At 41.0% G+C, this 19183-nt stretch overlaps 1 protein-coding gene across 1 annotated transcript; it reads right to left on the reverse strand.

Annotated features, from left to right (window-relative positions):
• Window positions 1-13511: 13511 nt before the first annotated feature.
• LOC144512679 (transmembrane protein 182-like) lies at window positions 13512-19136 on the reverse strand. The gene is made up of 5 exons (XM_078243524.1): window positions 18786-19136; window positions 17244-17340; window positions 17039-17161; window positions 16819-16956; window positions 13512-14652 (listed from the first exon to the last, which is right to left on the reverse strand). Exons 1-5 carry the CDS (start codon window positions 18966-18968, stop codon window positions 14402-14404), a joined length of 792 nt encoding a protein of 263 aa, XP_078099650.1. The 5' UTR covers window positions 18969-19136; the 3' UTR covers window positions 13512-14401.
• Window positions 19137-19183: the final 47 nt, after the last annotated feature.

The following is a 19183-nucleotide window of genomic DNA, read 5'->3' on the forward strand; positions in this document are numbered from 1 at the left end:
AAAACGGTGTGCACTGGTTTGCTTCGGTTTCCTGGTTGAACGACATATTTCTTCAAAGCGATGTGAAATGGTGGGTGTGGCTCTCTCTTTTAGTGGGTGTGGCTCTCGTTTATTGGCTGTGTCACAGGTGATACCCAATTAGCAGAGACCTGCATGTAAACTCGTGGTAATAAAAAGGCACAGCGCTTGCGCACACAACAGTGTGTTCAACGCACCCCTGTTTCAGTTTTGTTTGGGCTGAACGTGGCCCTAGACTAAAGATCTTCAACAGGGGGTCCGGGACCCCTATGGGGGGTCCTCAGAGTTACTGCAGAAGGGCCACCAAATTATTGATTGATCATTTTTCAGAAAGTTTTGTCTGAAAATATACATTGCCATTAATCCAACATATTATTAGCAAAAATGAATCAGCTTATTTGTGAAAAACATTAGCCAACATTGATGATATTTTAGTTTCAGTTTAGCGTGTCAACGTGCTCGTGTTTTGTGATATTTCTCTTTAACTTCCTGCTTACAAAAAATAATTTAGAAAGTGGCTGTACTTTGTGATTTTTTTCATATTTCATTAAAACAATGTTTTTACACTCACTCGCCATTTCACATGAGTGGAGCTGGCTTGTGGGCTCTCATACAAACCAAATATCGCTTCATCAACAGAGGAGGGGGGGGGAGACGCGAGAGGCAGTCAAGGCATGAATATGTATTTGAGGTTGAGGGGAAGCAAGTGTTTATATGATTATTTGTGATTTCAACACAATTTCCACTGAATAATGTTTCCAGTTGGGTAGATAATAGCATTCACAAACTTTTCTACAAATACAGAAGAGATCTCTATGCCTGCAGTAGTAGTGATCAGGAGCAGACATGGACAGATGGACACGAGAATACGAACACTTCCTGAGACACAAACTACACTGCTTCTGATGCCATTACTTGAATAATAACGGAATAAAACACAATGCAAGTAAACATATTTATGCAATTGATACACTCTTTCAGTTTCAATAGATTGTGTTTGCAATGCATTCATTTTTCATTTCTCTCTTGTCATATAATTTATACAGTGGCTTCCCATATACTTGTGTACTTTTGGAGAGCGAGATCTATTTGTGAGATGTGTGTGTGTGTGTGTGTGTGTGTGTGTGTGTGTGTGTGTGTGTGTGTGTGTGTGTGTGTGTGTGTGTGTGTGTGTAGCCTTTGATGTCATTCAATCAACACTGAATAAGTGGCTTTCTTTTGTTCCTAATCTTTTAAGTTTGTCCAAATCTGACATTTTTGGGTATTGAGAGAGAACAGTTGTTCGCCTTGTGATGCTCAGCTCTCAGTATGACTTCTTATTGATGCACTGCTCTGTATGGCAACTTCTCCGGTCCTCACCTTTGTATGTCTTAAACAAGATTGTATTGGAAGTGGGAGGGATTTAAGATCAGCACTCCTACCTTAATTTGGTGAATACCGACCTTGGTGTAAACACAAAAGAAAAATCAACCCAGAATTAGAGAGGCATCATCTTAATTTGTAAAACAAAAGTAACTGACAACCATATACTGTACATGTAGATCGCACAAAAAGATGAGCACTATTTGGCAGGTCCAAATAAAAGGCAACCATTTCCTCACATCCTGTAGGCAAAAAAAGTAATATGGGCACTAATATGCTAAGACTTCCCACAAAGTGTTGGTGTTGGACGATAAGACCTAGCTCACAGTCAGCCTTTCAGTTCATCCCAGAGATGTTGGATGGGTTCTATGCAGGCCAGTCAATCACTTACACCCAATTGGGAAAACCATTTCTTTATGGACCTGTCCTTTGGTTTGGGCACAATTCTGTTCTGCAGCAGCTTTTAAAATCAGACCAAAATTTAAATGTAAGCTCCTTATTAAAGTATTAGTCTCATTAATCATTGCCAGACTTACCTCCACCACGCTGCGGAGGAGGGTCTGGCTAGTCCACAAAACATTCTGGGATGGGAGAAAAACGTGCTGTGGTTTATTGGCATTTCTTTAAACCAATCACAATCGTCTTGGGTGGCGCTAGGCGCTCGACTCAATGACAGTGCTTCTGCAAAATAGCCTCGGGAAGGAATTTGTTTTTGTGGAACACGTACGTTCAAAAGTTGTTTTAGTCGTGCAACAGAAAACTCAGATTGGACAGATAGTCTAGCTAGCTGTCTGGATTTACCCTGCAGAGATCTGAGGAGCAGTTAACCATAGTCCTCATAAATCCACTGGAGTTTAGAATGCCAACACAAAGAAAGAGGAAGATAATGGACATCAGGCCGAAAATGAGGGACATCCGGCGGAATTTCAGGCAGCACCTAAACAATCCCCAAAAATGAAACGTCGTCAATATAGACTATTATAGTATCAATACATCAACATGGCAATATTTAAGTGTCCAAGAAACTGTTTCATTGTTTTTGTTCTTCCATGTAATCTGAGTTTACATGAAGTTAGGGATCCACCTGTATCCACATTGAACACCTGGTCTGGGTCTGCAGCCAGTATCATGGTAAGTAGCGGACCCTCAAATTAACACCATCTTGGCACCAGAGTGACGGCAGCATCCCCTCTTGCCTACGAGGTTTGCATTCAGAGGAAGGGCTTATCCTCTTAATAAATAAACCTGGAAGCTAAAATCACAGGAACACAGGAGGGATCATTGCTGCACTGCACTGCACTCCTCTCCTTTCCACTCCGTCAGAGAGGGATTATCCCTTTCATTTAGTGTGCACGCCGCTAATTTCTCCTGCCAGGTTCAACTCCCAGAATGCACCAGGGAGATTGGCTGCCTCTGCTTCTTTTCTTTCTTTCTCCTCTCTCCTTGTTGCCAGTCTCTCTCTCTCTCTCTCTCTCTCTCTCTCTCTCTCTCTCTCTCTTGCTCCTTCGCTCTTCCCTTCCCTCCATACCTGGCTCCCTGACTTGTTTTATCTCTCTACTGGTGGGAACACAAACCCCAGTGATTCTTCCTCCTCATCCTCTTCTTTGATGATGTTTTACAAATTCACTTGGCAGGCTACAGAACCGTCTTCCTGGGACTCGAGGCTGCACGCGTGTGCCTAAAAAACAAGCTTAAGGTGCATACTTCTCGTAAAACAGGTGTTGTCAGTATCTAACAGGTTGCATTTTCTGTTTTTTTTACCTGATGCAACCCTCATCTTATGCCTCACAAGACAGTGGATACTGGTGTTTAGCAGCAATGAGATTGAGCAGGGCTTTTTGTTCACAGAATATCTACTCGTTTTACTCCGCACATGATAAGTCATGCAGGAAGCAAAAAGTCATGTATTTCTTTTAAGGACGCATCCGCTGCAGAAGTCTGACTTTATTCCACATGCTAAACTTCCTTTGAATTCCAAAAGGAACATTTGGTTAAACATTTGGTTGATGAACACCACAGTTTTATAGTGTTTCAATGTTAAAAAGACTAATAAAACTCTGTGTGTGTGTGTGTGTGTGTGTGTGTGTGTGTGTGTGTGTGTGTGTGTGTGTGTGTGTGTGTGTGTGTGTGTGTACTCTTATTAAGAAAGTAAAGGGACACTGATCGTCTCCAACCTAACTAAATATTCCATGTCCCATCAACCCCAAGGCACTATGGGAAATTACATTACAGTTCAGGAAGCCAGAAAGGTACCGTCCATATCTAACCTCTGCCATATGTAGACCTCTCAAATGTGTGTGTGTGTGTGTGTGTGTGTGTGTGTGTGTGTGTGTATTTATATATAAGTTTCATGGGAGCTATGACATATTCTGTACTGTAGACAATATTGTATGTTTGCACCACCAAGTTCCTTCACCTTTCAGATGTATGTGTTTGTATCCTCTGTGTGTTTACTCAGCTCAGTCTCTCACCTCCAGCTAATTCTCACACCCCGCTGATGAATTCCATAGTGCAGCACAATGGGCTATAAATCGTATAAGCCAGAGAATATACAGTAGGTATCATGGTTTTAATGCACGCTCAGCAAGTTTGAAAGCAAATGTAAAGGGTGGGTGCAGACAGCAAAATGAAACACGCAAATGCTACGGGAATCTTTTTCTTCATTTTGTGTAATTACTTTACTTGTAATCAGGGCTATAGATAATGTAGTTCTGTATCTGCTGGTTGTGCAAACAGGCAACTGTTTGCTAAGACGTTGTTTAACAGTAAAAGTGATAACGTTAGAGATAAAGTTTAGGCCCCCGAGTGGCCAATAAAATCAGTTGTTGCAGGTTTAAATAAAGTATTTTCCTACTTTGAAACATAGTTCAAATGTTCATTTTGAGATATAACATGAATATACTATAGCAGTTAACTAAATAACTAACAAAAAAAACAAATAATTTCAGAGACTTAACTTTTGATGTTTGTTGAAATTTTTTTCAGGCAGAAGTGATTTGAACTCATGACCTCCAGATTTCTACGGTCCTACCTGTAATAGACACAAAAATCCAGACATCTTGCACATTTGTATTTTTGCAAAGTAACGATACATTTAATGTCCAATAATAACAGGAGTCAATTAAATGAAACTGAATGAAATGACAGCCACTTCCTCTCAGCGTCACCCACGGCTGACCTGACTTTATTCCCACCTCTTCAAGAAGCTTCCTCCCTCTGTGCCTCCCCCCCCCGCTCCCTCCCCCTCTCTCTTTGTAAACCTCTGTACGTGAACGCAGCAGGCATCACAAGTGTTGCCGCCACCGCCGCCACTGCCGCCGTTATCCTGTCTCCCTGGCTCACCACTGCTGCTGCTGCTGCTGAGCTGTTTGTTTAGGAATCCGGGGCCCGAAAATTGTATTCCATCGACCATGCTCGCTATCAACACACAATTATCTGGGTTAATCATGTGGAACTGTGGCAAATTCACCTGGGGCTCAGGAACTAATGACATTCGCGTCTGGCCCTGCTTTAGTGAAATGGCCCCAGCACCTGCAGCAGGAACACGGAGATTGCCAAAGAAAATTTGGTCTCATTTCGTCCTCCTCGACGCCTACCCCCACCCACCACCCACCACCCACCACCCACCCATGCAACCCCTCCCCTCACCCACGTCCCCCCTTTCTAACCTCCACCACCCTTCCCCCTTTCCAATCTCTCTGTCTCTCTTCCCATTTCCATCCTACTTTCGCCCTCAAATTTGTAAATCTTTTTGGTTTCCTCCTCTGCTTTTTTTTGTTTCTCTCGCACTTTCTTCTCCTGGCTAAAGCAGGACACTGAATCACAACTGCGTGCAGGGCAGACGTCAGTCTTCACGCCTCTTGTACAATCATTATATTTCCAGCTTCGCTAACTGTGTAACACCTCAACGTTAGACAACGGGGGTGTGAGGAGGTGATATATAGAAGCCGAACACGATATATATATATATATATATATTACAATATCACAAAATTTGTGACATTGGTTCCGGGCAGACAGCGATCTGTGATTGAGTGCAGTCTGCGAGGTGTTGATGCTCTTTCTCCATCACACTTTGTCTCCTTTGCTCTCTTTGTCTTTTCTCTCTATCATACACACTTAATCATACACACCACAAAGTCATTCTCACCAACTTAGAGGAAGTAGAGAACCTCTATGCTCATAATTATACATCAATACAAACATATGTATCCCAATCACAGATGCCATCCATGTGTGAAATGGGTGTCACACCGTTGGAGGTCTCATTATTCGCGAAGTGCATGCCTGTGTCTCAACACTTTGGCTGCCACCCACACTGGTCACAGTGACTATGTTATAGACCTCTTCTGCTGATGAGCTCAGGCTTTTGCATGCTGAGCGTACTGTACGTCGGATTCTATTTCCAACAATCCTTCGTTTACCTCGATACGAGGTGCGAAACAAATCCTTCCTTCCTCGGGGGAACACGTTGGTCAATGCGGATGGAGTTATCATCTCATTGGACAGCAGTAGACAAGCTTTTCATTGGGGTTGCTCTTCAGTTGTCCTTTGGTGAGAAATAAAATGACAACTGTTGTGGTGTTATCACACAGAGCTCGCCTCAGCGCCCACTACAGTCACACTTTGAATCGTAGACCGACTCAAAAGGATGTTGACTCCCGAGCTCTGGCACTCGGTGACGACTGCTCTTGCTTCGAGTTCTTTTCAAGGAGACACTGGGAGGTCAACACTGGGCTTGCTGAAGGCTTAACCGTCTTTCATTTAAAACTGCATCGTCAAAGATGTGTTATCTAAATGTAGTCAATTCCTGCAGTTTGCTCAAATGAAATTCTGTTGTCAAGCATTTGGACAATACAGCCGGAGGGCCCTGAGGATCTCAGGGTTGGTGTGTTTAATTTGGGTTGTGGTTAATGCAAATTCCTTAGGCACAATCTAAACACAATAGCAACTGAAGTGATATGGACATACCAGCTTTACTGTGGCACGACGATTGCATTAAAAAAGTTAATGGAAACACACAAGTGGGTGTAAATTCGGCCGCTGAGGGGTTAAGATGCAAGGACAGAAAATGTTTTACTACTGTACCTTTACACAAATGAAATCCTGGTGTCAAGCATGGATGGATGGATGGATGGATGGTGATTTAAGCACAATAGCAACTAGTCATACCAGCATTGCCATGTGTTCAGAAAGAACACAGGTGAATTTTAGAGGCAGGACAATAGCATACAAAGTTAATGGAAAGACACAAGTGCAAATTCGGCCAAGGATGAAGATGCAACCACAGAAAATGTTTCAACGCTGTGTCTCTACACTATGCTTTGTGCCACACCTTGCTGTGACAGCAGCTCATAACCATGTGGAGAGGGCCTTAGACTGGAGTTTGCTTACATGACTTCATGTTAAAGTTGCAAGTTATCGCCATTTTGGAGCCACCAACTTATGCGCACAGCTGCCTCATTGAGGTTTAAACAATACTGTATGCACTTTGAGTCTCAAATATACATAGACATGTTTGCACACAGGCATATTTCTGAGCGCCGAAATGTATTCAAGACCATGATTGTAGAGCTAATTGAAAAATGTTCACCAAAATAATCAAATTTAAAGCTTAAGAATGCATTGGAGCCCACATAAGAAACAGGGCACACACACACACACACACACACACACACACACACACACACACACACACACACACACACACACACACACACACACATACACACACACTGCACACAAACACAGGGAGCTTGTCTTGTTGCTCTGGAGTCCGTGACATGGTTTAACAGTCTCACAGGATCCATAAAACGCCCCCGAAGGCTTCATATAATCTCTCCTTTTTTTCCTGCTTAATAGGAGATAATAAAAGTGCGCACCCCGATGAATCAATATGCAACAGCAGCTTTAGTTTGATAATTAATACCAGTGTCAGAAATAGATTTGTGATTTGGCAGGGCAGGTTTGATATGACTCTGGTCTCCCCTCTCTCTTCCTCTCAGCCAAAGTCCCCGTTCCACTCTGTATCCACATCCCACTGAACTAATCTTGTTCATTTTTATTATTTTTCAATAGCGCTAATTCTTTGACTAAAGCCTGTTATCTCGTTAAAGGCCCCGCGATGGGATTTGATGGCATCCTGACATCTGTATTCATTCCCCCTCGAAATTAGTCCTGACACAATTTTAATGAAAAAACACTCATAACAGTGAGATTAGACGTCACATAAGGGAGGGAAAAAAAATCATCTATTAAGGTTTGGTTACATTTATAGAAAGGGTGGATGAGCACCATAGTAAGTCACTGTTCTTTAGCTGCTGAAGTCTGCTGGCCCACCTCTTACTCTTATCTTGACTCTTTAACACTCAATGCATGAGTCGGATTGAGATATTGAAGAGTGCATTGACTTTGCTCATGGTTATTTAAGGGTGACTGCAACAAACCACTCTTGAGGTAGAGGAAATGGTGAGAGGAGCACCCCTGGCCCTCAGTAGATAAACCCAGAAGCCAGACAAACCGAGGATGCACGGGAAGTGTATTCCCTCTCCGATCGGCAACCACCCAACTTCCCACCTGCCCCTCGCCTCCTCTTCATCTCCCGCTCCTCCCTCATTCCACCCCCCCTCCCCTCCTGCGCCATCACCCTCGTCAAAAGCCTGTGTCGGTTGTGGCTGCTGATAATTCCCTCTGTTTGAAAAAAAAGAAAAAGAGAGATGAAAGTGTTCATGGATGAAAGAAACTTGGATTTAATCTCTCTCGCCGTCTTTCGCTCTCTCTTCCAGTACACGGTGTTGATCGTTTTCTTTGAGAAAAAAAGGGGGAAAGGAGTGGGAAAGAGGCAGAGTTAAGATGGGAATGAGGGGGGGAGAAAATAGAAACCCATTTGGAACCACGAGGGCCCAGGTGAGGTCAGGTTATGGACTAGTTCAATAGAATCAGTTTACCCTTTCCGCATGTACACACAGTGACCTGATGAAATAGTGGCCTGGAGAGGAGAGGGGCCAAAGATAAAGGAAAAGCCATCGTTTGCCTCTTGTGCCTCATTTGGCCCTGGCCACGATAAGGCCTTCAGCTCTCAGGTATCTGTAGTCACAAGGTAAGAGGCCTGCCATAAAGCACAGATAGAGAGACTACAGAATGGACTGTGAGGACAATAGAGTAGACAGGAGAAAAGAGGAGTTCTTTTGCAGGCTGTAAGGGATATTCACTCATCATATGGATCAATTGAATCCACCTGATGTCACCTATTTGCCAGACTGGGACTGAGCTTGGATAAAAGATCCACTCAGAACCAAATACACAGGTAGAAACTTTGTAAAACACTGCATATGTATTAAAGCTGCAATTGGCAAGGTTATAGTGTAGAAATGCACCATCGTATTTAAATAAATCGGTAGCTGGTGCTGCAAAAAAAGACATTTGCGCGGCCATATTGGAAATAACTATGAACAGCTGCTGGAATAATCATCTAATGACCATAAAAACATAGGTTGCAGACTACAGGCTTTGTTGGGGAAGCTATAAATTGGGTAACAGCCCTCACATTTTTTCTCAATGATGATTCTTTAAAAACCAAGTATGATAAAAAAAAACAAAAAAACTTTTTACATAGATATGTCATGTAAGAGAGAGTCAGATGTGCTTTACACCAGGAAAGACGGAGCAGGGACCACTACTGATATTGTATACAATTGATCTGCATATCAGACCTACAATTGCGTTTAGGTCTGCCTAAGGCCTTTACACATAGCTTTTTATGGTGCATGCAATACTAAGCTATTAAAATAATTGCAACATATTCATTATGTTTTAATGTTAAACAAATGTGGCACAGCGAATCCTTAGAGCTAACTTACCTTTAGGCCAGAAAGCCTATAATCATTGTTGTTGTTTTTTCACAAATAGTCTGATTTATCTTTGCTAATAATATGTTGGATTTATGTTTATGTATATTAATTATTTTATATTTATGACATTTCAATTAAAAAAAAACTCTCAAAAATGATCAAACAATAATTTGGGGGCCCCGTGCAGTATCTCTGAGGATCCCCTAGGGGTCGTGGACCCCCTGTTGAAGATCTTTGCTTTACACCATCCACCACACCACTATTCTTATATTGACCAATCATAAGGTGCAGATTTGTCTAATACGGTCGTAATTCCTAGGGGGTACTGGGCTGGCGGGCAGGCCAACTGACATTTCATCACCTTGTGTACTTGCTCCCTATAACAGCAGCCAAGGTTGCAGGGAGATTTTGCGATGCAACTGCAAAAAAAGATCTGACAATTTTCCAACTCTGACTGTACTCTGAGAGTTGGGGAGCTCATGCAGCGCTGGGCCACAGACCTCATTATCCACCACCTGACTGGTCTGAATAGATAGAAATGGAAGGTGAAAAAAAAAGGCAAAGACAGACAGGAGGAGAAGAGGGTATGATAAGAGAGGAGGATCTGTCAGCATAGACATGGGAAATGGAATCACTTGTGACTCAAAATGATTTTAATGAAGAAAAAGAATAGGGCAAATTAAAGAAAAGATCAAGTGCAGAATACAAGCAGGAAGAGGAGCACTTATTCTTTGCCCTTTTACCCAGAGAACATGCTCTGTCATAATATAATTCATTATTTAACTTTCTTCTTTTCCATAATTGCTCATATCAGATCATGTTTTGACCTGCAGTTATTTAAAAAACTTTGAAATGTAGACTTCTAGTCTTGTTCCTAAATTACATTTCTGATATTGCTTTTTGTAATCGCAGCCTTTAAGCATGGCACAGAATGATGCATCTTAGCTGCTCAGACTTTTTTTTGTTGGATTGCTGTAAAAAGCGCATCGTCGGCCTGAGGACACCAGCATCCCTCCAGGACGGGGGTGCGCGGAGGTGTGGGGGTGTTGGATTTTATAGCCCGCAGCTCCCCAGCCCCACTTTGCCAGCCGGGGCAAGGAGAGCCCATATGGCAGCCAAGCGTGGCTCTGGCCAGCTCGGGCTCATATGTATGGAAAACAAGGTCTGGAGAGGGAAGTCACAGGGGGTCATGCTAGTCAGAGAGGCAGCCCGAGGTCCTGGTGCAGGTTAGAAGGTCTTGGTTCAGGAGAAGAGGCTAATTTCTTCTACTTGGCTGAGCAAAGGCCTGAATAATTGCGCCCCCTGGGTTGGCCTCTGGGTGTTGTGGAGGTAGAACCAGCGTGGAGAGTGAGCAGGGGGAGGTTCAGGGAAAGGCGGTTGGATCACAGAACATGTTGTGTCCAGCTTTCAGTAGGTGCTCATTATATTTGTTTTCATGGTATGAAATTAAAAACATCCTTATGCATCATTATTTGTGCATTACACCACACAGTGTGCTTGATTCAGTGACATTGTATGCATGCATTAACCTAAGCTCTGCCTTTTATGCTTATTATCGTCACATGCAGGGAACATCAATTGCAAAAATCAGCATTAACCAGGTGATGATCCATGGAAATTACATACAGAAATAATATTCTTGTATTGCAGTGGAGAGCCAGTCAGTATTGCATGTATATATATATATATATATATATATATATATATATATATATATATATATATATATATATGTATATATATATATATATATATCAAACATTATATACTGTATATTTAAAACATTACCCATAACCATACAAACTAATTAGTTGATGCTTTTTGCAATATATGGCGTCAGTTTCTCCTTGACATTATGTAATAGTGTGTGCACCTTCGACAGCTACTGCTGCCTGTCCCACAAAACCTCTCCTTAATGCATTACCAGTCATCATGTATATGTTTACATTAATAAAGATTAAGTATTTTCATTTTAATGCATTGATTCAGCATCCCACTTATAGGCTACATAAGAGCAATTTGAGTCGTTGGAGGGGCAAGTAGCAGACGTCTCAGTTCAAGAGAATGGTTCATTAGATCTCGTTCAATGAGTAGCTGCCAGTCTTGACTCGAGACACTCATTGACGTCCTTGTTCGAGACAATGATTCCCGCTCTTTCATTGGTTGTCCTGCTTGCAAAGTTTAGAGCATGAGCAGTAGCCTACTCTGTGATAACAGCGAGTGTGTGCATGGGCAGTATGAATGGGAAAAGTCGGGGACTCATGAGCACTCGGTACGTTTGACAGGCTGACCTGGTAGGCCTACATACCGCACACTAAAAAGAGTTGTTCAAAAACATTTGTTTGTTCAATTTCACCCATCACTAGTTAGTTAATGGTATGTTAACTCTTGGCCTTGGAGGTCCTTACCACTGCAGGTAGCAAACTAGCCAGGTATGCTAATAGCAGCTTAGAGCAGATACAATTCAATTCAATTCAATTCAATTTTATTTATAGTGTCAAATCATAACAGGAATTATCTCAGGACACTTTACAGATAGAGTCGGTCTAGACCACACTCTATACACACACTTCGGCTGTGTTTTTGGTTTTGGAATAGATAAAAACTCTTTAAATGCAAGAGTATCACTCTTACTATAGCCCCAACAGCACGTAAAGAAATAAATTAAAAACGTTATTGTCAAATGTCTGCAGCATAAAAGAGATGAGTTTTCTTAAGTTGCTTCTTCTGATGTCTTTGTTGCCCCGTAGTAATTACCGCGGACAGTTCTATCTACAGAGAACAAAGACCCAGTGTGATGATGTAATGTAAAGGACAACTAGTAGAGTGTGTGTGTGTGTGTGTGTGTGTGTGTGTGTGTGTGTGATATGTATATATATATATATATATATATATATATATATACATAAAAGTGTGTGTGAGTCCAAGCGACAACAGCACCACATCCACTCCTGGACTGCAAGTAATGAATCTGCCACAATCCTGCTTTTTAAAGATTGAAAACCAAGCGATATGAATCTCCTTGAATTCATTAGAAAATAAAGATCACCCTTTTAAACCCATGACTGCGTTGGCTGTTGGTGGCGAGGCAGAGGAGGTGACAGATGTTTAAACATGGCGAGGGCCGGGGGAAGCGAATGTGACATGCTCCGGTATAATTATACTCACCTAGTTCACAGCGGAGATTAAGAAAGAGAAGGGATGGAGAGGCACGGGAGCGTCAGACATGAAAGAATATTGAAAAGACTTGCTGATGAGCAGCGTCAACTCTCTTTCTCCCTGAACCCCCCCCCCCACACACACACACACACTTCCCCCCTTCCTCTCCCTTTTTTCACCGTAACATCTCAAGGTCTCACTTCTGTTTGCCTTTTTCCAATTATCAAGGTGTGACTGTGGGCTTCCCATAACCCCCCTCTCCTTTAATTCTAATGTTAACTATACTGAACTTGAATAGAGAGAAAAAAAACATTTTATTTTGTTTGTCAGGAAAATTACAGAAATGAATTATCACTTACAAATGTCTCTCCTGGTTCTATCATCTGCAGGCCTGATCTGATGCAAAAACCTCTGCAACTATGCATTCTGCTGTAATGCCGTTGGACATAATTGTAAGGACCTGCGATAGAGTGATTTAATGAGGTTAGAAAACACTCCTAAACATTATCCTGAGTCAACACTGTCCTCTAGTGGCTGTTGTGTGTTTTACCCACACTGCGAGTTGTCCCTGAAGTGGCCCTCCTGTCAGAAAATGGATTATGACAGTCTAATTTATTATTATCTCCGTCCCTCTGACCCAAAATTTCAGAGCTTCAACCTGATGACAGGCAGGCACAGTCAAACTCAATCTACTCAATCCTTCAGTGTACACACCGGGCAGCCCTCGTCTCTCCACTTTTGTCAAAATTGATTTATCAATTATAATAAAAGCAGAGTGAGAGCGTTGGAGTATTAATCACACAGGGATCTGTTTAATAGATTAGAAAAAAAAACCATTTGTAATGACCAACTTCTAATTAAAGATTCCAATTATCCTCACTGATGGAAGTCGTCGGAAGGATCCATGCATACAGTTTGAGTGACCACTTGTCAATCACACTGTGTGACCACTGCTGTCTTTTTGTCTGAAGTTTGAGTTGTGTGGGTCTTCTTCTGTTGATGCCAACTACCAGATCTTTGTGTATTTAAAACCTTATTTCAAGAAAATATTATTATTATTGTTATTATTATTATTATTATTATTATTATTATTAATAATAATAATAATTAATTCATCTGCTGTATTGTTCAAAACATTACACGTGCTTCGGGATGTTTATTTTAGGGATTATGCACATCTTAACAACAAATATTTGCTTGCCACGGCATTTAAACTCTTTGACTTCATAACCCCGGCCAGTTGATTGTTGGGGGGGGGTTGTAATCCCGTAAATTATGCCTATGAGTGTGGAAGTATCCAATTCATTAACTTTAGTAAGTAGAAGAAGTAAATCCACAGTGTTAAAATACTCTTTAACAGGAAGTCCTCTACTTGCTATTACATTAGAGTCAGAAGAAAAACACAGTTGGAGTATTCAAAGTGAAAAAAATCTGCATTATGAATGGCTCCTGCCAAGAGTGATGACTGGATTGTTGTTACTAATGCCTTTTAATGTTACCAACTTTATATTCTGATGGGTTTAATCTATTACAATGTATCGTTTTTAAGATGTTAAATAAATGTAGAGGGCAATGTTTTGCCTTTTAATAGTATACGGTTGTATGAACCTCAAATAGTTTTTAAAGACTACACACCCATGGTATAGAAAACCGCTGTTTTCCATGTACTAAGCCTGGTTAAACCCTCAGGTTAGGACAACACATATTTCTATTAATTAATTAATGTTGTATTTTATCAGGACAATGCACATTAATCAACATTTCTGTAAATGCGCCAGTGTTAGCCAGACAGCTAATTTTCAACTGTCCTAGTTACCTAGGATGCATGTCTTTATGGTGGGAGGAGCACCCAGAGGAAAACCACGCAAACACAGGGAGAACATGCAAACTCCACATAGAAAGGCACCGCCCGGACCGGGGATCAAACTCTGCAGTGCCAACTTGTGTCAAGTGCTAACACTGATCCACCTTGCTATATTTAGTTTGGATGATATTTGCATCATGGCACTTGATTAAACTGGAACTTTGTTTATCTTATCTAGCTGTGTCCCCTGTATGCTTTGGCCAATCAGGATGAAGAGCAGGCCAGCCAGCAGGCAGAAGAAGACAGCGACTGGAGCGAGGAGGAATGAAGGACCGTGCTGGATGCTGAGGTGGAAGGAGGGGCAGGTGGAGACTCTCTGATGGTGGGCAAACTGCTCCAGAGTGTCCAGGACCTGGACCCACATCAGATACATCACCATCACGGCCAGCAGACACAGCCCTGACAGGCACAGAGACAACTGTTATTACCTAGATTCAAGTTTTCTACTTCAGAATTCAGAATATAACACTTTTTAATGACAAGTCATTTGCTAGTATGAAAGACATGACAATAAAGATGCTGTTAAGAGACACACACAACTCTAAAATATTGATATATTCATTTCCAGAGCACAAAGTCTTTGCAAAAAATGTATATGCTCTTAAAACTCACACCCTTGGTTTAATTTGCCAGCGCTTATTTTGCAATATCCCTTACACAGAGAATACTTTGAGGCAAATGTTGGCTCACAAATAAAGTTCTCTCTGTGTCAACATCAAGCAATACATTTGATTTATGGTCAGAGACAGCGATCCCATTCTAATGGTTTGGCAGCCATGAGGTTTTATTTTGAAGGTGCCTGGATCAGCTGAGACTGAGGATATTGATTATGGGTGATGGGTTAGTGAGGTTTTGAGGCCAGCTTTTCAAAAGATGAGTCAACTTTGGTCTCCTTGTTGAAAATGTTGAGTCATCTATAGAGTATAAACTCTGGGAAATCTTCCCACCCTTTTTCCAAACTGAAATCCTAAGTGAAAGGAGGAAAAGGCTCGGGGGGGGGGGGAAGAGGCTCAGCCAAGAGCTTCAACAAAAGCAATCACCTCCCTGTCTAAAACGTGAAGGCACTTTTGAACCTGATATAGGAAAAGGGTAGCCAAAACACACACACACACACACACACACACACACACACACACACACACACACACACACGCTGTTCAATTGTTCTGTTGCTGACTGGTATTTCTGTGTTCCTTTCATTGTAAAGTGCACTGAGACCATGTTTAAAGGTAAGCCTTATAAAACTAACCTTTTGTCATATTTGCTGAAACTGCCCCTATGTTCCAGTAGAACTACATGAAGCTGGTTAATTAAAAAAATAATCCAGCTCCTCTGGCTCCACCTACAGCCTGTAGTGAGATTTGCAAAAATCCACTGCTCCCTGTTCAGATGCACCAATCAGGGCCAGGGGGGGGGGGTGTCTAACTGCGTGTCAATCACGCATTCATTCTCCCTTGTGGGGCGAGGGGCTTAGGAGACCATTTTGGGCTTTAGCGGAAAGGGGGGAGGGACTGAGAAGTTGTTGATGTTTGGCTAAGTCCTGGATCTTCACAATCCTACCTACGGCACCTTTAATGGTGATTTTACAGTTTAAATAAAATTTGATTAATTGATTAAAAATAAAAATAATTGGAGAAACAATTTAACAATATGTAGAGCAACACCATTTGAAAGGGAAAACATAAAAACAGCCTGAAAGTCGGATTCTCAACTTAATTAAGTATTGTACTTTTAACTGCACTTTCCCCACACAATTAAAGACCATATTTATGATTTATAAAAGATGCATTTACATATAAAGTATATATTTGTGTTTTTAACCTCTTAAACCCCATTGACATTGCAGCAAAACATTCTTCCTTTAAAATTTTAGTGAAGATCCAAAAATTCCAAATATGGTGAATGTTGAGGAAATGTGTATACAATGATGCACAAGACATCAAGTCTTGGGTTAGAATAATTCATGCAGTGTTATGATTTAGCTTCACTGAAGAATTGAGGTCAAGCTAAAGCTAAATATAACACTGCCAGATAGTGCGAAAGCTTCTTAAGAGGAAAAGTGAAAAACTGGGTGTTAAGGGGTTAAAATTGGTATTTTATTTATTTAAATCAACAAATATTTTTGGTTAAGAAAGTATGATGAGAATCTGAACTCTTGGCTAAAAGCTGCTGCACAGATCCCTTAGGGTTAGGCAATAGTTGGACTCCTCATTTCCATTACTACTACACAGAATGCATTATTGTAATATTTTTTCCTACAAATGCTGGCAACACTACTTCTTGTTCTGACCTATTGATTTTCTCAATCCATGACACATCGAGAGCAAGTAGCTGTGGTGAACTGACCACCAGCTGCACCCTTCACCTGCTTTCTGTCCCCAGTGTCAGAACTAAACACGGAGAAACAGCGTTCATAACAACCTCCCACTTCAGTTTGTTTAGTGACCTACTCTCCACCACAGCTTCAAATGTCTCCTGTTTTGCAGCCAATATTGCCATGTCTTTAGAGAGATCTGTTCGTGTTGAGGCCAAAAAATGACTTTGTTTTAGCTAATTGGTTCTCACCGCCACAAAGCAGAAGGGCCCCACCCACTTTATAGAGTCTGTGATTGGTCAGTGGGCCGGCACAGATGACAATAAATACACTTATGACGACAGCAGCCAAGCCTGTGGTGAGGAAGATGCTCCAGAAGGTCCTAAAAACTGAGAGGAAAAGGAAAATAAGGCTTTGTACATCATAAAAGATAATATTGCAATCATGTGAAAATAAATGACCAATAGCTACCAATGGCAGAGTGATGTTCATACGGTTGTGTGGGGAAACTGTGTGGCTCCAGCCGTGATCGCTCATTAACAGGAAACGGGAAGAGGAAAGCGGCATGGCAGACCTTTGATGGCGGCTGATTTGCTGAAGGGGAGGAGGCATTTGTAATGCTTTTGTTTGCAAAACAAATTGGAAATATGTCATCACATAAGTCTGAGGTTCTCACTGATCAAAATGTCCCATATAGAGTGTTCATTTGAAACAGCCATGAAAGAGCAGCGCCAAAACAGGCCCTCATGGAAGATCCTCACACCATCTATAACCTGAGGAATCAGAAAACCAATGGGACCTCTCCTTTTGACAGGGTCTTTCCTTTATTGAGTGATCAATATCAAGGTCAAGGTAATCTTTATTATATTGAATATTCAAAACTGTCATAAAAGCAGATACAAAAATAAATATTGATATAAATATGAATAAATAAATATTCCATATGCCTCCCCCCCTTTCATCTACCTAACACACACAGACACACACACACTTACACAGGGAGAGCATTTCCAAACACCCTCACTCCCACAGACACACACACACACACACACACAGCACTTTCAGGTACCCTCAGCATACACACACTACATACTAGGATGTGCAGTGGGCTACATGATCCCTGAGAAAATGAACAGCATTATAATCCACTATTAAATAAATAAATATATACTGTACCACAGTGACATAATCTTATGTTTACATATGATGTAGTACAGTATATATATATATATATATATATATGTAGTATACTATATATACATAATACATATGAAGATTATGTCACTGTAGTAGAGTCTGGACTAAATAAATAATGCTAAATAATAGCATTTAATAGCAGACTCAACCGGTGTCCGAGTGTCCACAGTCTGCTGCAGAACTACAACAGCAGATTGCAGAGAATGTGTGGCCATCAGCTTTCTGTAAATAGACAGTGTTTGATTGATGGTGTAAAGTGAAGACAGTGAATGGCAGCCAGCAGGAAATTCCATGTGCATTCATGAAATAAGACTCCACTTTCCTGCATTTTACAAAATGCTCTAATAATTGGGCCACTAAGTAACGGCTAAAGGAGTTTTTCTGTAATGTTTGTGTGAGTAATGAACGTTTGACCTCTGTGCTGCACATTATGTTTAGTGTCTTGTCCAAGAATTAAGTCAATTCTGTTTGCATTGGATAAAGACAAAATAATACACACTGCTATCTCATTCAGTTCTTTCATTCTACATGGACATGACCTTTTGATCACAAACAGTCTTCATAATATTTCCCTCTGAAATGTAGTGTAGAAGTATAAAGTAGCACACATTGAAATATTTAAAGTACAAGTACCACATTTTGTATGTACACTCTATGTGTACCATCATACTAACCTACATTATTATTTTTACTTCTTTTCCTTTTTATTCTAAGGTTATATGTATGTGTATACATATTTTCTCATATTGTGTGCTATGTTAACTCCTGCACTCTTACAATAAAGTATAAAAAAATAAAAATATAAACTTTTCTCATAATATGACTTCATTCTTAGATACAATTATTTTTATTAGTGGTTTTACTGAAATACTGCATTCCTTATCTATTGTATTGTGGTCAAAATAACAATCTTATTTTGCTAACAGTTTAAATTCTTTTATTTCCCTTATTTGCTTCTTGGATTGCCTCCGTGTTTGAAACAAGCTATACAAACAAACTCCTAAGTGTTCAGTTTAAATACCTCGGTGCTGCTCTTCCCCTCTCTCAGGCCACTTCCTCCATAGCGTTCTTCCGGCCAGCTGCAGGACTCGGCCGCCAGCAGCCAGTACTCGGTCCCACAGGACAGCAGTGTGAACAGAAATCCTGTCGCTCCGAAGAACAAAGCCAAGAAGAGGAGCACCTTAAGCCTCTCAGCAGGAGACATTTCTCAGTATGTCCGTCTTTTGTTCTTTTATAGCGGCAAATCTGCACTTTTCCTTTTCTTAGCTTTCTACAGCATATCATATTCAAATACATAGAATAAATTCAGATTTACTAAATAACTGCTAACTCCATGTGTCCGTTACTTTTCTCCTGCGAGAAATAAATGAGCACCATGGACACCTGGACAATGCTTTTCCTCACCATACGGACCAATCA

The sequence above is a fragment of the Sander vitreus genome, chromosome 24 (genome assembly GCF_031162955.1).
Source record: "Sander vitreus isolate 19-12246 chromosome 24, sanVit1, whole genome shotgun sequence".
Lineage (NCBI taxonomy): Eukaryota > Metazoa > Chordata > Actinopteri > Perciformes > Percidae > Sander > Sander vitreus.